Source organism: Coregonus lavaretus (assembly GCF_964263955.1).
Source record: "Coregonus lavaretus genome assembly, chromosome: 18".
NCBI lineage: Eukaryota > Metazoa > Chordata > Actinopteri > Salmoniformes > Salmonidae > Coregonus > Coregonus lavaretus.
This window is the reverse complement of record NC_140005.1, coordinates 40,353,799-40,378,133: the sequence shown is the minus strand read 5'-3', so window position 1 is coordinate 40,378,133 and position 24,335 is coordinate 40,353,799. Positions and strand designations below refer to the sequence as shown.

The 24,335-nt window shown below is 42.7% G+C and overlaps 1 protein-coding gene across 1 annotated transcript; it reads right to left on the bottom strand.

Annotated features, from left to right (window-relative positions):
* Positions 1-2,312: 2,312 nt before the first annotated feature.
* Positions 2,313-3,227, bottom strand: LOC311145653 (syntaxin-11-like; the record flags this gene model as incomplete). Its single annotated transcript, XM_084181920.1, has 1 exon — positions 2,313-3,227. The coding sequence occupies one exon, from the start codon at positions 3,225-3,227 to the stop codon at positions 2,313-2,315; it is 915 nt and encodes a 304-aa protein (XP_084038046.1).
* Positions 3,228-24,335: the final 21,108 nt, after the last annotated feature.

Sequence of the window (24,335 nt, the reverse complement as noted above, 5' to 3'; positions counted from 1 at the left end):
GTGCCCTTCTTTGCGAGGCATTGGAAAACCTTCCTGGTCTTTGTGGTTGAATCTGTGATTGAAATTCACTGCTCGACTGAGGGACCTTACAGATACTGTAATTGTATGTGTGGGGTACAGAGATGAGGTAGTCATTCAAAAAGCATGTTAGACACTATTATTGCATACAGAGTAAGTCCATGCAACTTATTATGTGACTTGATAAGCACATTTTTACTCCTGAACTTATTTAGGCTTGCCATAACAAAGGGGTTACATACTTATGGACTCAAGACATTTCAGCTTTTCATTTGTATTTAATTTGAAAACATTTCTAAAAACATTATGGGGTATTGTGTGTAGGCCAGTGACACACAAACTCAATTTAATCCATTTTAACTTCAGGCTGTAACAACAAAATGTGGAAAAAGTCAAGGTGTGTGAATACTTTCTGAATAGAAATGTATCTGAAGACAGATCATGAGCTGATATTTGATGCTTTTCAATGGTTCTGTTATAGAATAGAATAACTTTATTTTTCCAGAAGGAACTTCGGTTGTGGCAAGTCATATAAGATAAATACATATAGTAAACATATAAACATAAGAGCCATACTATACAAGATAAATATAAATTACAAAAATCTATTTCTATTTAAAAGCTGTACAGATGCCGGTACAAAACTGTTAGTGCTTATCTTGGTTTTAAGAGTTAAAGACCTGAGTCTGCACCCTGATGGCAGTATTGCATATTGGTTGTTCAGTGGATGTGCTAGATCCAAGATTATTTATTTACCCCTCTTGCATGTGTGGTCTTAGTAAATGTCTCAGGGGCGCCTTTTGGGTTCTCCCTTTAATCTTACCACTGACCTGCACAACTCTCTCTACGGTATTCTGACTTGCCCGTGTGATGGACCCAAACCAGAAAACTAAACTAAATGTTATGACAGACTCAATAAAACATCTGTAAAATGACTGTAAAACAGATTGATTAATAACATTCAGCCTTCTAAATTGGCGCAGGAATTACAGTCTGGATTGACATTTTGATAACACTTGCCCACAGTTGGCTCCAAAGTTTAGCTTGTTGTCAAGGTACTTATTCTCATCCACCTGTTCAATGCTCTGGTCACCGATGGTGATTGCCTTTGGAGCTGATGTTTCCTTCCTAAAGTTTATGACAAGGTCTTTGGTCTTGGTGGCATTCAGATCTAGGAAGTTCTCCTTGCACCAGAGGTCAAACTTGTCCACTATGGACTTAATTAGGGCATCAGAGTTGGATGTGTCAAGAATAACAGTGTCATCTGTGTATTTGATCTAAGTTGTCTCAGGGCAGGTGCTCCTACAGTCATCCGTATAGTGTAAATAGGACAGGAGAGATGACTGAGCCCTGTGGTGTTCTAGTGGAAATGTGCTGCACTCACTGTTGAATCTCACCCATTGCAGACTATTTGACCAAAAATATAGAATCCACGTTTTGGTTCATAGTCAAACGTTTCTGTTCAATTAGATGTGGCTATATAGTGTTAAAAGCACTGGAAAAGTCCACAAACACCATCCGGGCATAGGACTTAGGCTTCTCAAGATGTGACTGAAACAGTAGGTACAGAACAGCATCGTCCACTCCTCTTTGTTGCTTGTAGGCAAATTGAAAGGGATCTACTATGTCTCAAACCTTGTTTTGTATGTGGGAGAGAACCAAACGCTCAAAACTTTTCACTATGACAGGTGCAACAGGGCAGTAATCATTGAGGATAGCAGGGCAGCTCTTCTTGGGCACTGGGCATACATTGGATGATTTCCACAGAGCTGGTACCGTATGCTCTCTCAGTGAGCGATTGAACAGCTCACAGAACACACCTGACAAATCCTTGTGACAGGACTTCAGAACATGGTTACTAATGTTACCTGGGCCAGTGGCTTTGTTTACTGCTATTCATTTTAAAACCCTATCAACATCTGCTTCCTCTATTACCAAATCAGCTTCCCCTTGTGCTAATGATAAGAGTTCACACAGCAGCCCATCCTTCTCTGGACTAAAGTACAGATGATCAAACCTAGAATAGAAAGAGTTCAGACTCTCTGCAAACTCAATGCAATGTTCTTTTGATTGAAAGTGTGGTTGGTTGGTAGTCCAAAGAGGGGTTTTAGGCCCTTCTACACATCCCTCATACAGTATTAACCTCCTGGAAATGGTTATCCATCGACACCTGGCCTTATTGTAGGCCTACCTCCCAGTCCCATTGCAAAGTCTGCTTTCTTAAACAATCTTATTATTTACATTAATATCAAAATAATGGATAACACACACAATGTATCAGATGAGACATACAATCATTTGCAACATGGAAAGCAGCAACAGAACAGTTTCTTGATGGGATTGTTCTTGTCATATCTCTTGGCTTTGTTCAGTTTAACGCTGGCACCTGCGATAGTTGCCTCTGTCTTTTGTACGTTGGTCTCGATGTTGTTGAGCACCGCTCCCTGTTCCTCTGTCAGCACAGCCACATCCAGAAACAGCTCCTGAACCCCCTGGATCCTCTTCTCCAGGTCTAGCAGCTCTTTGTGTCTACTAGCGATCTGCGTCAGTGCCGACTGGGCCGTCTTCCCATCAGTCAGGGCGTTAAAGATATTCAACTGCTGCCCGCTCTCCATCATCTCCTCGACCTCCTCAGACGTGACGTCTCTGCCCACAATCGCCATCTGTCTCTGGATCAGTCTCTTACAGTTCTCCCTGTGTCCCAGCTCTGTCTCATTGTAGTTGAACATCACTTCTCTGAAGGTGGTGCTCAGGTTGGTGTACTGCGTCCGGGCGATGCGTACCACGTGGTTAGTGCTACCTCGCTGAACCTCCAGCTTCCTGGTCTCCTTGTTCATCCTGTGTAGCCTCTGCAACACGGCCTCTCCTCTGGCCTTGATGTCTGCTGAGATGTTGTTGGCGTCCCGGATCACCTCACTGGTGTCGTCCATCAATGTATTGTTCAAGGCGTGGTAGTTCTTCTCCCTGAGCTGGGCATGGTCTTCCTGGATCTGTTGGATCTCCTGCCGAACATGCTGGGCCTCCTGGAGGATGCTGTTCAGCTCAGGGTTGTTGTCAGGTGCCACTGTTGCATGGTTGCTGCCCGAATGGGCAGACAGGTCATCTAGGTCCAGATCCACAGTGGAGAAGGCCTTGTTGGTATAACCTCCTCCTCCTCTTCCTCCAGGCTTGTCCAACGTATCCTGCAGTTGGCCGAATCTGTCTTTCATCTGGAGAGAGAGAGAGAGTCAGTGATACCCAGTGATCCAGCCACCATACCATACCAACAGGCTACCCATCTCCTACCTGTGTTGTCCCTCCTGCCTTGCTGGATTCCAATGGCCCATTCAGGCTTAGGAAATCTATTTATTTTTCACACATTTAGATTGAAGCACTTCTCAGTAGTTGGTATTTAGACTTACTGTATACAGGTGTGTAAGGGGCTTTGCAGGTGTGGCCCCCTTGCGCACACTGAATACATTTAATTCAACTACGGAAAACCCTCCCACTTGCTGTCCAACAGATTTTCTTGTGGAATTTGTATTCAATAGGGTTTTCAGTACATTTATCTAAAGCCATTTCTTTAAATACGATGTAGCTTTAATTTACATTTTCTCCACAGATTTTACTGAAAGAACGGGTTCAGAATTGGGATCAATGAAAGAAAACCATCTAAATACCTGCATATTTGTCTACTTTTCTGCACCAATTGGTAGATTTAAAAATACTCTGATCTTGTAGATTATTTAGGGTTAGGAAAGTTTTTATGAATCATACATAAATAGAGTTAAAGAGCATTAATGCACACAATATATTGGTGAATTAAAAAATACAGTGGTTTGATTCATCATGAAAGTTGCCAAATTCAATTGTTTAATCCATGAAATATTGAAAAGTGAGAAAACTGTACTATAGGGGTTGAACAATTGTCCTATAAATCTACCCTAATCCTCACTAATCAAGGAACTGTGATGACAACAGTAGAGTTGTCGTGAACTGTGCACCAGGCTCCAGGTTTAAACTGCTATGTATGGTCCATAATGATTAAAATAGGCTACATGTCCCAAATTATTGCACAACTTGTAATACTAATATGTAATAGGATATATATATATATATATTTTTTTTTAAGTGAAAAGTCTGGGTATATAATTAAAACATTCTAGAGCACATAAATAAACTCGGTAGGTTTGGCCCGTTTCCATAGGCTACAGCCCCGGCTTGGGTTTCCAAATTTCACCCCCTGCATATGAGGGCATATTTTAGGAACTGAGTTAATGTGAGTTCATTTGTATCGGCTAATTGTATAGCTAATAGGCTATGTGTTTGTAGATTGACTGAGGTAAGTGAAGCTACAGCAACCAATGTGATAATGGCTGGGGTCAATCCCCCCTAGCTATTTAAACGTTACTGTGGGAAAGAGGCGGAAATAATTTCATGTTGACATGCTTTTCAGTTGAATAAATATGACTGCTTTCACATTTGTCTCCAGATATCATAAAGTAAAATAGATCTAAAACAATTGTAATTTATATTTACAATTCCCTTAACCAAATGGATTGCTTATTTACCTAGGTCTTATCAATAGATCTTATCGATGTATAAATTACAGTGCATTGATATCGGTGTTATTTCTAAAGGAAAAAAACAAAGTCAATGTTTTTCCACTTGGAACCGACAGATTGCTTTACCATATTCATGATTTCCTCGCATGTAAAGGTGGTGGAATTATGAGGGAATGAAGTCAAGGCAGAAAGGAAGAGGCGAAGGCGAAGCGAGAGGCGAAAATATGTCAATGCGAGAATACAACGTAAGCAGATCAAGTGGAGGTCTATGAGAGTGTCGGATTTGGTCAACAAAAAATGTGATTGCTAATTTGCTAAATGAGGCTTATTTGATCGAATAGAAGTTTCGTAATATTTAGGTTGTTCTGAATGTACTGATATAAGTGTAAACACTGGCAACTTTGAGAAAAAGTATTTTAAATCTATCTCTATGGCCTGTTGTTCACGCGTATATCTGCGCTCATTGGCTAGAATGTTCCCAGCTGATCTTGCCTGCTGCCGCCTGCCTTACCACCTTTGTGACAATGACTCCCATTGTTAGAGCGGAGACAAGACCATCTTGTTCTAATATAGAGTATCTCTGGTCAAGGTCAGAATACGCCCATCTCTATGATTTCCACCCCAAACGAATAGCTGGCTGTCACATGCGTTTCCTCATGCTTAAGGGTAGATTCAGCGATATGACATAAATGCAGAAAGTAAACAGCATAGTGGGTCAAATTCCGCAACAACTAAGAGCGTTGAAGCGCGAGGCTCAACTTCTCCGCCGTTTTAGTCTCGTGGGTACCATGCTGTAACAGCATGAAGCAAACCCGTGCACATGCGCAGATACTGTGTGTGACTGTGAGAGCGAAGTCTTGCATCTCGCTCATCTCAATATCTGTGGTGCTGCTGCTCATGGCAAAGTCATTTTCCTCAGTCTTCCTTTAAGTTAAATATCAGAATACGTAAAACGTGTAGAGAGAAAAGTGCAAAAAAAAGTGAATAAAGTTCAATTTACGCGCGTGTAACTCAGGTCTGAATTCCCCCCATACTGCCTATCTTCCTACATGCTCTGCCTGCTGTCTTGAATCCCATGATTTGCTGGTGTTTTATCCTGTTTTGCCCTGGTCCTTTATCTGCTCACTAACCCACTGATATCTGAGGTCTTCAACCAGTTCATCCCATTCATGTTTTAGTTCTAAAAATCAAATGTCATGCTACTAAACTCACCAAACAAGTTTGTTCTTAATCCAAAGATCTGGTAATAAAGGTAATTTTTAAAAACATACTTGAGCTTGTCTTTTTTTACATGGAAAACAGTGTTTGTTTGATTTATAGAAAGTGACTTGGCAAATTAACCCAAAAATGCACCAAAATCTTTGACAAAAAATGTAGCTCTTTAACACAATATGAGCATGAAAAGTACCTTAAACAAGACATAGCTATTTGTCAAGGATTATTATCACATGCCTTTTCACACAGTAGCCTAATATGTAGAGAGTGGAAGGAAAGAGATCACATGTAATCATTGAATAAAAGCAATGATTGCGCTCATTTAACTCTAGGACAAAATAGTCATAACATTTCAAATCTACATATTTCAATCAGAATGAGTTTGGTTACCCTTCCAATATGATGAATGTTGGTCGCCAAATATGTTTAATTTCTTCTCCTCCTCTTTTACTCTGAAGTGACTTCAAGAACACAGAAAAACCTGTCAACGCAGGCACAGTGACTAAATATGTCCAATGATGGAACAGGTTAGTTATTCTGAACTGTAAGGCACTGTCACTGTCACTGACTGGACAGGTTAAGTTCTTACAACATTCCAGTCAAAAAAAAAATTCACAGTCTCATGTCATATGGGCCTATGGAATGAGGGTTGGTTTCAGGCCAAGCCTCCATACTGTCTGGAAGCTATTGTTTTTAAAGACAACATGTCTATTATAGGATGTGTAGTACCTTTTTGAATCCAGTCTCCCGTATCACCCTGATTTAAACTGGATCTCAATAAACATATGACTTGTGTCCAAAACACCGCTTTATAGACTATTCCAGTAGGCCTCAAGTCAATAGCACTTTACCTGACCTTCAAAACAAATAAGTCTTCCTGTAATACCGCGATTGTAGATGGCAGTTTTTTAAATACTATTTTAATGAAAATACTAGGCATAAAAATGCTTTGTTATAAGGGTTGTGGCAGGTAGACAGCATAGGGATGATTACCCAAACAACTAAGGCAAATCATGTAGCCTACACTAGGGCAAATATGCACATGATAACATTAAAAGTTCACGTCATTGTACACTGACACCAAACACCAAAATAATGTGAAAAATAAGAAGGAAGTATTCTAGATATTGTCGTATCGGGTGAATGCTGGCAATTATTGCTGATGAACAAAGGAGTCCGCTCATACTGAACCTGGATCATAAGATTTATTCATATCACAAGCTTCAGCATAAGTGACAGATGTCATGACATCCGGAGAGCGACGGCCCGGATTGCAATGGTCGCTCTGCCTTCTTCTTCGTTTTTCCCCCAGTATATATAATCTCCCCAAGATGTGGGTGGCTCCCTCTACTGTCCAATCCCCTGTCTACAACACACTTCCTGTCTGTTGTATGTGGCGTTACACTAAAACATTCCCTCTTGATACTAAAATCAACGTCTCTCCGGTTCCACTTAAAACATTAACAACGTCATAATCTTCATATACGATAATATTTAATCTACCAAGTGGGAGTAGTCATCAGAGGAAGTGAAACGTTAATGTGAGACAAGATCACCAAAGTGTTACTGTCAGGGCTACATCCCATCAGCCTCTTAACTAAAACCATGGTCATACTGTATTCATGCTGAACTGCTGTATTATTTCTCATACCTACAAATAAAATGTTATGTTACTCAATATAATGAATCATGTTGAGGTTCAACCAATGATTTATATACAGTGCCGTGAGAAAGTATTTGCCGCCTTTCCAATTTTCTCTACCTTTGCATATTTTTTATACTGAATGTTATCCGATCTTCAACCAAAACCTAATATTAGATAAAGGGAACCTGAGTGAACAAATAACACATTTATTTCATTTATTTAATAAACAAAGTTATGCAACACCCAATGCCCCTGTGTGAAAAAGTAATTGCCCCCTTACACTCAATAACTGGTTGTGCCACCTTTAGCTGCAATGACTCCAACCAAACGCTTCCTGTAGTTGTTGATCAGTCTCTCACGTCGCTGTGGAGGAATTTTGGCCCACTCGTCCATGCAGAACTGCTGTAACTCAGCAACATTTGTGGGTTTTCAAGCATGAACTACTCGTTTCAAGTCCTGCCATATCTCAACTTTGACTAGGCCATTCCAAAAATTCAAATTTTTTGCTTTTAGCCATTTTCATGTAGACTTGTGTGTTTTGGATCATTGTGTTGCTGAATGACTCAGCTGAGCTTCAGCTTTAGCTCACAGATGGATGGCCTGACATTCTCCTGTATAATTATCTGATACAGAGCAGAATTCACGGTTCCTTCTATTAAGGCAAGTCGTCCGGGTCCTGAGGCAGCAAAGCATCCCCAAACCATCACACTACCACCACGCTTGACCGTTGGTATGAGGTTCTTACTGTGGAATGCAGTGTTTGGTTTTCGCCAGGCATAATGGGACCCATGTCGTCCAAAAAGTTATACTTTTGAATCATCTGTCCATAGAACATTCTTCCAAGAGTCTTGATGATCAGCCAGGTGCTTCCAGGTGCTTTTTGGGAAACTTGAGTCAACTTTTTGGATGACATGGGTCCCATTATGCCTGTGCCAAAGCTACAAAAGAGCAAAATGAGATAATCTGAAATAACTAAGTAAGATACTCAAGTGAGAGAGTGGTGTGAAGCTTTCCTCTCTTTCCTTCCTCGAATACTCGGCAGAAACGTCTTTGTTTCATCAAATGGTCTTAGTTTTGACGATGAGACTGCCGCTGACACTGATTACTAAAACCACAACATTCACAAATTGCCCTGCCCCTTAATCCTGGTTGATGTGTCAACAATCATCTGCAAGTTATGAGCAGTTAGCAGTTCACACAAAAAGTAGGCTACTGGGAAGACAGGCAGCACTTAAAGTAGATGGCCCTAGCCAGCAAAAAGACAGTGCTAGACAAAAATTATACTTATCACTCCTGGATATATCAGGGGTCCTCTAGATATAGAATGAAGCACGGATGATTATATTAATGGTAATTACATTATATAATTCCAGTAAATTAGAAGTTTACGTTAACAATCTTACAAAATAAACTCAAAATGTAGAATGGACACTTTTGGTAGGCTAATAATTACATAGACAAATATGGTTGAGCTGGTAATCTATCTATCCTCCTTAAACAAATACTGTAATTTCTTCACTGAAGATCAGGGTCATTAGCAGAGCATATGAGCGGAGTGGAGCGGTGAGAATCTCAGCTCCTCGCTCACGGAGCTGTTCACCCCTCCGCTCCCCCCGCTCAAAGCCACATCAGGCCAGTCCGCTCATTATCGCTCAGCGCTCAACGCAGTTTGCATCACGCTCCACTCAAATCGCCCCCCGCTCACTCCAAAAAAGGAACAAAATCTGCATGTATTTCACTTTTAGCTTAAACCACAGCCTTACTTTATCTCCCCGAATTTGTTGCATACAGACTCATCTCGGATGATCCATTCTGTCTTGAAACGGGGATCTAACACTGACGCTAAAATGAGATGTTAATCAGTATAGTATATTCCATAGCGAATTGACACGTTGTTTGCCAATGTTTCTGCAAAAGCAGCGATGCCCATTGGAAGTGCAGCGTGAGTGTAATCGGTGAGCAGGGATTTGATTTCTGTGACAGCAGGGAGGATCATCCCCAGGTTCCCCAGCTCCTTCTGCATTTTGTCTGTGAGATCTGCTAGTGGTGTCAGCACACTGACAAGGTGCGTCAGCTGCCGTACTTGATTCAGGGTGATGTTAGCAACATTAGACTTGAGTTTGTTTTGCCATAACGGGTCTTTTTGGAACAACCGGATGAACGACTGAATCATCCGCAGGCATTTGTGGGGCGGACACCTAACTGGTTGGTTTCCTCTGTGCTCTTGCGTACACTTTTCACCAGGTGCCCGACTTTCACTAACAGCCTATTAATGTTGTCGTGCTCGTTAAAGGCGTTTTTGATCGCCAGCTGAAGCATGTGAATGGGGCATCTCAGATGTAAATTTGACAAAGTAAAGTACTGATTTATCATAGTTTCTTGGGGGGGGGGGGGTGTAGCCCGGTTGAGCTGCGCTGGCGAAGTGTTGCATCCCTTCGCGTTCTCCTTTACTCAGCGGTTCATAGTCCAAGAAAATATATTCAAAAAATGCTACATCCAGCTCTCTTTTTCTCTCCCTTGTTATGGTTTGGCCTTTGCGTGCAGTGAATACACTTTTGAATTCCTCAACCCTTTTCTCTTGTTGCTGCTGCTGCTCCTCTCGCTCTATAAAATACAAATTCATGGACGACACAAATTAAATTAAACAGATGGATTCTGGGTCAGGCTTGAGCATGCTTCAGACTCGTGGTGTGAGCGAGCGAAATTGGAGCGGGACATAGGGCGACGCTCCGTCCTTTTAAAAATGCCGCTCTGCGCTCTGTTCAAAATCCGTCCGCTCACGCTCCACGCTCGCTCCCGCTCCACTCCGCTCATATGCTCTGGTCATTAGTGTGTGCTTTCTATCCCAGTTCTCTCCTTTTCCTGTAGGCTTTACAGACGCTCCCCACCTCTTGGCTGCAACCCTTCTAATTTAGTGTACCCTGCAAGCACAACCCATGTGCAATTCCTGGTCTACGGCAGCATTTGGAACTGCCGATCAATGTTAAGCTTGGAACTGGTGCCCTTAGAGACTTCCTCAATGAGATTGACACCTTGATAAGTTCATTTCCTGACGATGGCTCACTGCTCTTCGTATTGGGCGACTTCAACCTCCCAATGTTTGCCTTTGATTAATTTCTTTCCAACTCTTTCTTTCCCCTCCTTGCCTCTTTCGACCTCACCCTTTCCCAGTCCCCTCCCACTCACAAGGCTGGCAATATGCTTGACTTCATCTTTACTAGAGGCTGATTGCCTACTAATCTCACGGCAACCCCCTTCCAGGTCTCTGATCACCACTTTGTTTCTTTTTCTGTCTCCCTCTTCTCCAACCCTAGCCACTCAGCCCCTACCCAGATGGTCATGCGCTGTCGCAATCTTCGCTCTCTCTCCCACTACTCTCCCCTCTTCTATCCTATCATCTCTCCCTTCTGCTAAATCCTTCTCTCTCCTGTCTCCTGATTCTGCCTCTTCGACCCTACTATCCTCCCTTTCCGCATCCTAGGAATCGCACTGTCCCCTTTCCTTCCGGCCAACTTGTCCCTGCCCTTCTGCTCCGTGGCTAAGTGACTCATTGCGAGCTTACAGAACAGGGCTGTGAAAATGGAGGAAAACTAAACTTCCGGAGGACCTATCATCCTTTCACTCCCTACGCTCTACCTTCTCTTCCTCTGTATCCGCTGCTAAAGCCACATTCTATCACGATACATTTCAAGCTTCTGCCTCTACCTCTAGGAAACTATTTTCCACCTTCTCCGCCCTCCTTAATCCTCCACCCTCTCCCACTTCCTCCTCCCTCTCTGCGGACGACTTTGTCAACCACTTTGAAAAGAAGGTTGACGATATCCGCTCCTCATTCACTCAGCCTATTTAGTCCACTGGTCCCACTCACACATAACTACCCTACGCCTTGACCTCTTTCTCCCTTCTATCTCCAGATGAAATCCTGCGACTAGTGAGGTCCGGCCGTTCGACAACCTGCCCGCTCTACCCCATCCCCTCCTCCCTTCTCCAGACCATCTTTGGAGACCTTCTCCCAACCGAGGACAGACCATTTTTACACGCTTCAGCACTCGGCAGTCCCGTTCTGTGTGATTGTGGGGCCTACCACTTCTCAGCTGGCTGTTGTTGCTCCTAGACGTTTCCACTTCACAATAACAGCACTTACAGTTGACCATGGCAGCTCTAGCAGGGCAGAAATTTGATGAGCTGACTTGTTGGAAAGTTGGCATCCCATGACGGGGCCACGTTGAAAGTCACTGAGCTCTTCAGTAAGGCCATTCTACTGCCAATGTTTGTCTATGAAGATTGCATGGCTGTGTGCTCAATTTTATACACCTGTCAGCAACGGATGTGGCTGAAATAGCCGAATCCACTAATTTGAAGGGGTGTCCACATACTTAGTGTATGTTGGCAACCATTTTATAAAAGCAATAAGGCCCTTGAACCTGGGGATTATATATAGTGTGTAACAGACCTTAGGAGGGAGTTCCCGGCCATCGGTGAAGAACAGCCCTTAGTCGGGAGTTATTACACGATAATCCCTGGGTTCTCATGCCTTATTGCTTATTCTACAATGGGTTGGTCAAAACAAGCATAGTGATTGGTTGAGACGCGTTCTAAGGTATACTAAAAAACCTGTTTAGCAAGGTTAAGCCTATGACGCAAACATGGGCATCTTGTTTTCTGTTCCATCTGATAAATCCCTGCACATCCACTGTTCCATCAGCCCAGCCAGCCAATTCATTCACTTGATCTCCACTGTAAAAAGCATCTAAACATTATTTGCCCTTGATTCTAGCATTTGGTTTGCAACAACGGGGGTTTGTACAAACGTTGCTGTCGGTCTCTTGACATTTGCAACATTGTTTCAATATTGAAATTCGATCTCCCCTGTCCTAATGAGAATTAGCGTGTCAGGACGAGACGGACACATTTTCTCAGCCAGACGAAATCATGAATGAGCATAATTTTTATGGATATACAGTTGAAGTCGGAAGTTTACATACACCTTAGCCAAATACATTTAAACTCAGTTTTTCACAATTCCTGACAGAATAATAGTAGAGAGAATGATTTATTTAAGCTTTTATGTATTTCATCACATTCCCAGTAGGTCAGAAGTTTACATACACTCAATTAGTATTTGGTAGCATTGCCTTTAAATTGTTTAACGTTTCGGGTAGCTTCCCACAATAAGTTGGGTGAATTTTGGCCCATTCCTCCTGACAGAGCTGGTGTAACTGAGTCAGGTTTGTAGGCCTCCTTGCTCGCACACACTTTTTCAGTTCTGCCCACAAATCTTCTATAGGATTGAGGTCAGGGCTTTGTGATGGCCACTCCAATACCTTGACTTTGTTGTCCTTAAGCCATTTTGCCAAAACTTTGGAAGTATGGTTGGGGTCATTGTCCATTTGGAAGACCCATCACCAAGCTTTAACTTCCTGACTGATGTCTTGAGATGTTGCTTCAATATATCCACATAATTTTCCTTCCTCATGATGCCATCTATTTTGTGAAGTGCACCAGTCCCTCCTGCAGCAAAGCACCCCCACAGCATGCTTCACGGTTGGGATGGTGTTCTTCGGCTTGCAAGTAACCTCCCGAGTGGCGCAGTGGTCTAGAGATCCTGGTTCGAATCCAGGCTCTGTCGTAGCCGGCCGCGACCGGGAGACCCATGGGGCGGCGCACAATTGGCCCAGTGTCGTCCAGGGTAGGGGAGGGAATGGCCGGCAGGTATGTAGAGCATGGCGTTTGCAACGCCAAGGTTGTGGGTTCGATTCCCATGGGGGGCCAGTATGAAAAAAATAAATAATAATGTATGCACTCACTAACTGTAAGTCGCTCTGGATAAGAGTGTCTGCTAAATGACAAAAAATTAAAAAAGTAACCCCCTTTTTCCTCCAAACATAACGATGGTCATTATGGCCAAACAGTTCTATTTTTGTTTCATCAGACCAGAGGACATTTCTCCAAAAAGTACGATCTTTGTCCCATGTGCAGTTGCAAACCATAGTCTGTCTTTTTAATGGCGGTTTTGGAGCAGTGGCTTCATCCTTGCTGAGTGGCCTTTCAGGTTATGTCGATATAGGACTGGTTTTACTGTGGATATAGATACTTTTGTACCTGTTTCCTCCAGCATCTTGACAAGGTCCTTTGCTGTTGTTCTGGGATTGATCTTCACTTTTTGCACCAAAGTACGTTCATCTCTAGGAGACAGAACGCGTCTCCTTCCTGAACGGTATGATGGCTGCGTGGTCCCATGGTGTTTATACTTGCGTACTATTGTTTGTACAGATGAACGTGGTACCTTCAGGCGTTTGGAAATAGCTCCCAAGGATGAACTAGACTTGTGGAGGTCTACCATTTTTTTTCTGAGGTCTTGGTTGATTTCTTTTGATTTTCCCATAATGTCAAGCAAAGAGGCACTGAGTTTGAAGGTAGGCCTTGAAATACATCCACAGGTACACCTCCAATTGACTCAAATGATGTCAATTAGCCTATCAGAAGCTTCTAAAGCCCTGACATCATTTTCAAGCTGTTTAAAGGCACAGTCAACTTAGTGTATGTAAACTTCTGACCCACTGGAATTGTGATACATTGAATTATAAGTGAAATAATCTGTCTGTAAACAATTGTTGGAAAAATTACTTGTGTGATGCACAAAGTAGATGTCCTAACCGACTTGCCAAAACTATAGTTTGTTAACAAGAAATGTGTGGAGTGGTTGAAAAAAAAGCTAAGTGTATGTAAACTTCCGACTTCAACTGTATACAAAGAAATGTCAATAGAAAAGCAGGTCAAACGACATTAAATGCAGCTAGTTTGCTGTCTTACCAGCTTCAGTTTGAAGTGATTGCATTAGCTAGGTCCTCTGAACAGTGTCCTGATGAGAGAGCACATTTTCTATGCCAGGTAAAATCGTGCATCATTAGCTCATTGTTATGGATGTATCCAAAATAGCTTAAACAAATGTAAATGCAACTACTTTTCTGTTATTGTAGCTGCACTGTTTGACCTGACTGTGTTAGCCAGAGTTGGCTAGCTAGCAAGCAAGGGAAAACAGCGTTGCCAGCCAGCATGGCAACGGAACATTTACAACAACAACATAGATATAGAACAAAAATACTTAACGACTGGGTCACGTCTCTGGCAACCTAACCGATAGAATGAACGGCCAGCCAGCTTGAGGGATGAAATAGTAGCCTATGAATACATTGATCAAAATAACGATTTTTATTTAATTGGTAACCCGTTGTAGAAAAGCAATTGTACACTCTAGGTTGTGCAAAACAACTTTTATTAGCAAGGCTGTGCTGATCTACGGTACTCGGCTCTGCCTTGTACATATGACCGCAGCACAACGTGCTAAAAAAGTCATTTTGCACAACCTATTGTGTACAATTGCTTTATTCTACAACGGGTTGGTCAAAACAAGCATTGTGATTGGTTGAGACACGTTCTAAGCCACACTAAAAAAGTAAGCCTTTGCCTCAAAAATGGGCATCTTGTTTTCTGTTCCATCTGAGAAATCCCTGCGCATCCACTGTCCCATCGGCTCTGCCTCGTACCTATGACCGCAGCACAACCGTGCTAAAAAAGTTGTTTAGCATGCCCTCTCGTGTACAATTGCTTTAATTAATCTCTCCTTGTTCGTCTTTCCAGCATCCATTTGAGTTTCTATCTTTCTAGTAGCGGTGCATGGCTAAAATCACTGGTGAAACCAAGCCAGGAAAAAAAAGTCATATTACAACCTATGTGTTGTGATAATTGCATTGTTTGCTCTATAACCTGTTAGTTCATATGCCTTGCGACCATGATATGTAGGCTTAAGGCTGATACAATAAGAAGACATAGTGGTAGAATACGTTTGTGTATGTGTGTGTGTGTGTGTGTGTGTGTGTGTGTGTGTGTACGTGCAAGTAGAAAAAACCTGTTGACTCACCCAACTTGTAAAGAAACGCCATGTTGACAAAACAGTCTATGACTCTGTCATACAGTACACACTTTTATTTTTTGTTGTCCTAGGCTACCTGGCTAAAATGCTTGCTCGCTAGCCTAACTTCCTTCCATGGGCAACGTTAGCTAGTTAACATTATCCTTCTACACCTAGCTACATATTGAACTTCCATCCACCCAGGCCAGGGGCACAATGTATGAATTTATGGTTGGATCAGAAGTACCATTATAATCATTGGCCAGTACGGAGAATGAAGTAAAACCACAAGTCCAAATCCCTATCTCCATCTATGGCTAACGAGCCTACCAGACGAGCTAAATCACTTCTATGCTCGCTTTGAGGCAAGCAACACTGAAGCATGCATGAGAGCATCAGCTGTTCCGGATGACTATGTGATCACGATCTCCATAGCCGATGTGAGTAAGACTTTTAAGCAGGTCAACATTCACAAGGCCGCAGGGCCAGACGGATTACCAGGACGCGTACTCTGACCATGCGCTGACCAACTGGCAAGTGTCTTCACTGACATTTTCAACATGTCCCTGACTGAGTCTGTAATACCAACATATTTCAAGCAGGCCACCATAGTCCCTGTGCCAAAGAACACTAAGATAACCTGCCTAAATAACTACCTACCCGTAGCACTCACGTTTGTAACCATGAAGTGCTTTGAAAGGCTGGTCATGGCTCACATCAACACCATTATCCCAGAAACCCTAGACCCACTCCAATTTGCATACCGCCCCAACAGATCCACAGATTATGCAATCTCTATTGCACTCCACACTGCCCTTTCCCACCTGGACAAGAGGAACACCTATGTGAGAATGCTATTCATTGACTACAGGTCAGCATTCAACACCATAGTGCCCTCAAAGCTCATCACTAAGCTAAAGACCCTGGGACTAAAACACCTCCCTCTGCAAACTGGATCCTGGACTTCCTGACGGGCTGCCCCCAGGGGGTAGGGGTAGGTAACAACACATCTGCCACGCTGATCCTCAACACGGGGGCCCCTCAGGGGTGCGTGCTCAGTCCCCTCCTGTACTCCCTGTTCACCCATGACTGCATGGCCAGGCACGACTCCAACACCATCATTAAGTATGCAGAAGATACAACAGTGGTAGGCCTGATCACAGACAATGATGAGACAGCTTATAGGGAGGAGGTCAGAGACCTGGCCGTATGGTGCCAGGATGACAACCTCACTCTCAACGTGATCAAGACAAAGGAGATGATTGTGGACTACAGGAAAAAAAAGCACGCCCCCATTCTCATTGGCGGGGCTGTAGTGGAACAGGTTGAGAGCTTCAAGTTCCTTGGTGTCCACATAACCAACAAACTATCATGGTCCAAACACACCAAGACAGTCGTGAAGAGGGCAACAGTGGTAGGCCTGAAAAGATTTGTCATGGGTTCTCAGATCCTCAAAAAGTTAAACATCGAGAGCATCCTGACTGGTTGCATCACCGCCTGGTATGGCAACATCTCGGCCTCCGACCGCAAGGCACTACAGAGGGTAGTGCGTACGGCCCAGTACATCACTGGGGCCAAGCTTCCTTCCAAAACGGTCAAAGATTCCAGCCACCCTAGTCATAGACTGTTCTCTCTGCTAACGCACGGCAAGCGGTACCGGAGCGCCAAGTCTAGGTCCAAAAGGCTTCTTAGCAGCTTCTATCTCCAAGCAATAAGACTCCTGAACAGCTAATCATGGCTACCCGGACTATTTGCATTGTCCACCCCACCCCACCCCCTCTTTTATGCTGCTGCTACTCTCTGTTTATTATCTATGCATAGTCACTTTAACTCTACCCACATGTACATTTTATCTCAATTACCTCGACTAACCGGTGCCCCCGCACATTGACTCTGTACCGGTACGCCCTGTATATAGCCTCCCTACTGTTTTTTTAATTTACTGCTGCTCTTTAATTATTTTTCTTAAAACTGCATTGTTGGTTAAGGGCTTGTAAATAAGCATTTCACTGTAAGGTCTACACATTTTACATTTACATTTTAGTCATTTAGCAGACGCTCTTATCCAGAGCGACTTACAGTTAATGCATATATATATATTTTCATACCCCCTGTGGGAATCAAACCCACAACCCTGGCGTTGCAAACACCATGCTCTATCAACTGAGCTACATCCCTGCAGGCCATTCCCTCCCCTACCCTGGACGACGCTGGGCCAATTGCGCGCCGCCCCATTGGTCTCCCGGTTCGAACCAGGATCTCTAGTGGCACAGCTAGCACTGCGATGCAGTGCCTTAGACCACTGCGCCACTCGGGAGTACCAATGGGGCGGCGCGCAATTGGCCCAGTGTCGTCCACGGTAGGGGAGGGAATGGCCAATACAACACCTGTTGTATTCGGCGCATGTGGAAAATAAATTTTTATTTGATTTAGGAAAGGGCCAATTTTAGCTAGCTAGCTAGCTAGCCACCGGAGGACAACACAACAAGATTCAACAATTGAAGTTGTTTCTGTCAATGACGTATTGCTCTCGATGTGACTGGAGTGAAGCCAAATCCAAACGTTACATTTTTTTTGGGTGCGCCAGGACCATTCCCAGCTCACTCAGTTTAGCTCAACACTGATTGGCTATTATTTTATAATTTTTTTTTAGGAAGGGAGGCCAAAGGCTCGCTGGCTTCCCTCGCATTCAATGCTACGGGAGGCAACAATGTCATACTCTTTTTGACCAGACAGCATCAGATAGATGGCCTACACATACAGAGACGCTCGGATGCTTTCTCCGGTGAGAAGCTTTGAGCCTCTTGCAAATTGAAGGAACATTATGAAACACAGAGAGACGAAAGATACATTATTTGTAATTTTTTTCTTCGTATTTTTTTTGGGAAGCCTGGCTTCCCTTGGCATCCTTGAATACACGCCACTGTATCTTCCTGATATCCAAAAAGGAGGGGACCTGCAGCACGTGGAGCATCTCAAATAGAACCAAGTTCTATTTTAGCGCTTGGCTACGCAGATGCTGTTCAAGCGCGCGAGCGGTGTGGGTGAAATGATTGAATAACAGTGCCTTCGGAAAGTATTCAGACCCCTTGACGTTTTGTTAGATTACAGCCTTATTCTAAAATGGATTACATTGATGTTTTCCCTCATCAATCTACACACAATACCCCATAATGACAAAGCAAAAACAGGTTTTTAGAAATGTTTGCTAGTTTATATTAAAAAAAAAACTGAAATATCACATTTACATAAGTATTCAGACCCTTTACTCAGTACTTTGTTGAAGCACCTTTGGCAGCGATTACAGCCTCAAGTCTTTTTGGGTATGACGCTACAAACTTGGCACACCTGTATTTGGGGAGTTTCTCCCATTCTTCTCTGCAGATCCTATCAAGCTCTGTCAGGTTGGATGGGGAGTGTTGCTGCACAGCTATTTTCAGGTCTCTCCAGAGATGTTCGATCGGGTTCAAATCCGGGCTCTGGCTGGACCACTCAAGGACATTCAGAGACATGTCCCAAAGCCACACCTGCATTGTCTTGGCTGTGTGCTTAGGGTCATTGTCCTGTTGGAAGGTGAACCTTCACCCCACTGAGGTCCTGAGCACTCTGGAGCAGGTTTTCATTAAGGATCTCTCTGTACTTTGCTCCGTTCATCTTTGCCTTGATCCTGACTAGTCTCTCAGTCTCTGCCGCTAAAAACATTCCCAGAGCATGGTGCTGCCACCCCCATGCTTCACCGTAGGGATGGTGCCAGGTTTCCTCCAGGCGTGACGCATGGCATTCAGGCCAAAGAGTTCAATCTTGGTTTCATCAGACCAGAGAATCTTGTTTCTCATGGTCTGAGAGTCTTTAGGTGCCTTTTGGCAAACTCCAAGTGGGCTGTCATGTGCCTTTTACTGAGGAGTGGCTTCTGTCTGGCCACTTTACCATAAAGGCCTGATTGGTGGAGTGCTGCAGAGATGGTTGTCCTTCTGGAAGGTTATCCCATCTCCACAGAGGAACTCTAGAGCTCTGTCAGAATGACCATCGGGTTCTTGGTCACCTCCCTGACCAAAGCCCTTCTCCCTCGATTGCTCAGTTTGGCCGGGCGGACAGCTCTAGGAAGAGTCTTGGTGCTTCCAAACTTCTTCCATTTAAGAATGATGGAGGCCTCTGTGTTCTTGGGGACCTTCAATGCTGCAGAAATGTTTTGGTACCCTTCCCCAGATCTGTGCCTCGACACAATCCTGTCTCGTAGCTCTACGGACAATTCCTTCGACCTCATGGCTTGGTTTTGCTCTGACATGCACTGTCAACTGTGGGACCTTATATAGACAGGTGGATGCCAATCAAGTTGTAGAAACATCTCAAGGATGATCAATGGAAACAGGATGCACCTGAGCTCAATTTTTAGTCTCATAGCAAAGGGTCTGAATACTTATGTAAATAAGCTATTTGTTTTTTTATTTTAATATATTTGCAAACATTTCTAAAAACTTGTTTTCGCTTTGTCGTTATGGGGTATTGTGTGTAGATTGCTGAGATTTCTATTTATTTATTCCATTTTAGAATGGAGTAACTACAATGTTTTTTATTTTATTTATTTTTATTTCGTGATCTTGTCTCATCGCTGCAACTCCCCAATGGGCTCGGGAGAGGCAAAGGTCGAGTCATGCGTCCTCCGAAAAATGACCTGCCAAGCCGCGCTTTTTAACACCCGCTCGCTTAACCCGGAAGCCAGCTGCATCAATGTGTCGGAGGAAACACTGTTCAACTGACGACAGAAGTCAGCCTGCAGATTCCCGGTCCGCCACAAGATGTCACTAGAGCGCGATGAGCCAAGTAAAGCCCCCCCCGGCCAAACCCTCCCCTAACCCGGACGATGCTGTGCCAATTGTGCACCGCCCTATGGGACTCCTGGTCACGGACAGTTGTGACAGCCTGAGATCGGATGTAGTGATGCCGCAACACTGCGATGCAGTGCCTTATACCGCTGCGCCACTCGGGAGGTCCAACTACAATGTTTTTGATCCATCCTCAGTTTTCTCCTATCACAGCCATTATTAAACTCTGTAACTGTTTTAAAGTCACCATTGGCCTCATGGTGAAATCCCTGAGCGGTTTCCTTCCTCTCTGGCAACTGAGTTAGGAAGGACACCTGTATCTTTGTAATGACTAGGTGTATTGATACACCATCCAAAGTGTAATTAATAACTTCACCATGCTCAAAGGGATATTCAATGTCTGATTTTTTAAAAATTTTTTTTTTTAGCTACCAATAGGTGCCCTTCTTTGGAAAACTTCCCTGGTGTTTGTGGTTGAATCTGTGTTTGAAATTCCCTGCTCGACTGAGGGACCTTACAGATAATTGTATGTGTGGGGTTCAGAGATGAGGTGTTCAAAAAATATTTCTAAAATCATGTTCAACACTATTATTGCACACAGAGTGAGTCCATGCAACTTATGTGACTTGTTAAGCACATTTTTACTCTTGAACGTATTTATTTAGGCTTGCAATAACAAAGGGGTTGAATACTTATTGACTCAAGACATTTCAGCTTTTCATGTTGGGGTACATTATGGGGTATTGTGTGTAGGCCAGAGACACAAAATCTCAAATTAATCAATTTTAAATTCAGGCTGTAACACAACAAAATGTGGAAAAATCAAGGAGTGTAAATAGTTTCTGAAGACACTGTAGATTTATTTAGCAACGCTCGTGCACGCAATGTGGCTGGTGAGGTTTGCACTTAAATCAAATCAAACTTGATTTAAAGTGCATTTAAAGTTTGATTTGATTTAGTCCAATTCTTTAACTTAGATTTTTGGTTGAGATGGAGACGTGAATCATGTCAATTATTAATTGTAGACTAATTGTAATTAAAGCCAGACAGTGGCACAGATGTAACTATCGAAGCAGAAGATAAATCTCCTTCAAATGTTGATATGTGGTTGCGTTGACAACCAAACACAATTCAATATCACTTTTGAAATACAATATTAACCCATTACAGTCAATGCCCTGTCTAAACCGGGGCAGAGGGTTCTACTAAGCTATATGGAATTGTTTTAAGAAGGTCATACCAAGGATAATTTTGCTATTTGATTTTGAATTTTAAGACCCCTTGCAGTATCCCAAAAATATTTGTATTTGGCCGTACTGCTATTTGCCAATACAAACGTTTTGAAAAACATATTGGAACAACAGAGAATATTTTTTACCCACAAAAAAATCTAAAGGAAGTTTGTTCTGAAGTGTCTGTCGTACTGTATATCTGAGAGATATACAGTGGGGAAAATAAGTATTTAGTCAGCCACCAATTGTGCAAGTTCTCCCACTTAAAAAGATGAGAGAGGCCTGTAATTTTCATCATAGGTACACGTCAACTATGACAGACAAATTGAGAATTTCTTTCTCCAGAAAATCACATTGTAGGATTTTTAATGAATTTATTTGCAAATTATGGTGGAAAATAAGTATTTGGTCACCTACAAACAAGCAAGATTTCTGGCTCTCACAGACCTGTAACTTCTTCTTTAAGAGGCTCCTCTGTCCTCCACTCGTTACCTGTATTAATGGCACCTGTTTGAACTTGTTATCAAGTGGTCGTCTGTAGCTCAGCTGGTAGAGCACGGCGCTTGTAATATCCCCGGGACCACCCATACACAAAAATGTATGCACGCATGACTGTAAGTCGCTTTGGATAAAAGCGTCTGCTAAAAGGCATATTATTATTATTATTATTATTATTATTATTATAAAAGACACCTGTCCACAACCTCAAACAGTCACACTCCAAACTCCACTATGGCCAAGACCAAAGAGCTGTCAAAGGACACCAGAAACAAAATTGTAGACCTGCACCAGGCTGGGAAGACTGAATCTGCAATAGGTAAGCAGCTTGGTTTGAAGAAATCAACTGTGGGAGCAATTATTAGGAAATGGAAGACATACAAGACCACTGATAATCTCCCTCGATCTGGGGCTCCACGCAAGATCTCACCCTGAGGGCTCAAAATGATCACAAGAACGGTGGGCAAAAATCCCAGAACCACACGGGGGGACCTAGTGAATGACCTGCAGAGAGCTGGGACCAAAGTAACAAAGCCTACCATCAGTAACACACTACGCCGCCAGGGACTCAAATCCTGCAGTGCCAGACATGTCCCCCTGCTTAAGCCAGTACATGTCCAGGCCCGTCTGAAGTTTGCTAGAGTGCATTTGGATGATCCAGAAGAGGATTGGGAGAATGTCATATGGTCAGATGAATCCAAAATATAACTTTTTGGTAAAAACTCAACTCGTCATGTTTGGAGGACAAAGAATGCTGAGTTGCATCCAAAGAACACCATACCTACTGTGAAGCATGGGGGTGGAAACATCATGCTTTGGGGCTGTTTTTCTGCAAAGGGACCAGGACGACTGATCCGTGTAAAGGAAAGAATGAATGGGGCCATGTATCGTGCGATTTTTAGTGAAAACCTCCTTCCATCAGCAAGGGCATTGAAGATGAAACGTGGCTGGGTCTTTCAGCATGACAATGATCCCAAACACACCGCCCGGGCAACGAAGGAGTGGCTTCGTAAGAAGCATTTCAAGGTCCTGGAGTGGCCTAGCCAGTCTTCAAATCTCAACCCCATAGAAAATCTTTGGAGGGAGTTGAAAGTCTGTGTTGCCCAGCGACAGCCCCAAAACATCACTGCTCTAGAGGAGATCTGCATGGAGGAATGGGCCAAAATACCAGCAACAGTGTGTGAAAACCTTGTGAAGACTTACAGAAAACGTTTGACCTGTGTCATTGCCAACAAAGGGTATATAACAAAGTATTGAGAAACTTTTGTTATTGACCAAATACTTATTTTCCACCATAATTTGCAAATAAATTCATAAAAAACCTACTATGTGATTTCCGGATTTTTTTTTCTCATTTTGTCTGTCATAGTTGACGTGTACCTATGATGAAAATTACAGGCCTCTCTCATCTTTTTAAGTGGGAGAACTTGCACAATTGGTGGCTGACTAAATACTTTTCCCCCCCACTGTAAGTATAGCCAGTTATAATTGTAATGGCTTAGCTGATAATAACAAAAGAAGAACAATATTTACATGGCTCAAAGAGAAGGAATATAATATCTATTGTTTACAGGAAACTCATTCAACAATTCTAGATGAAGTTGCGTGGAAAAAGGAATGGGGGGGGGGGGGGGGAAATATACTTCTCCCATGGGCAAAGAAACTCAAAAGGGGTGATGATATTAATTAATAGTAATTTCGATCCGAATGTGCAAATTGTCCAAATAGATACGCAAGGTAGATGGATTATTTTAAATATGTTATTGGACCATAAACAGATATGGCTCATTAACCTTTACGGACCAAATAATGATGATCCACACTTCTTTGACAATATATATAATAAATTATCAACCCTGCAAGCAATTCAAGACAATATTATTATGGTGGGGGATTATAATACTGTTTTAAATAGCTCAATGGACCGTAAAGGAAATCACACCACAAACAATCACCCACATGCTCTTAAGGAAATCATGAATGTCATGGATACATTAGAACTAGTAGATATATGGAGGCTTAAATATCCTGATCTAGTGAGATATACATGGCGGAGACTCAATCAAGCTAGTCATCTTGACTTCTTTCTTATCTCATTCTCGTTGGCACCAAAAGTTTAAAAAGTGTTGATAGGGGACAGAATGCGGTCGGACCATCATATAATTGGCATATACATTACTCTTACTGAATTTCCACGTGGGCGAGGATTTTGGAAATTTAATGAAAGCCTATTGGATGATCATTTATTTTTAACTAGGACAAAGGAATTTATAACTGACTTTTTCCCGACATAACATAGGTACAGCAAATCCCCTTATTATATGGGACGCCTTTAAATGTGCCTTTAGAGGCCATGCAATTCAGTACTCATCTCGAAAACAAAAGCAATTTAGGTCAAAAAAGTTTATACTAACAAAGGAAATAGAAAGTCTAACAGAACAGATAGAT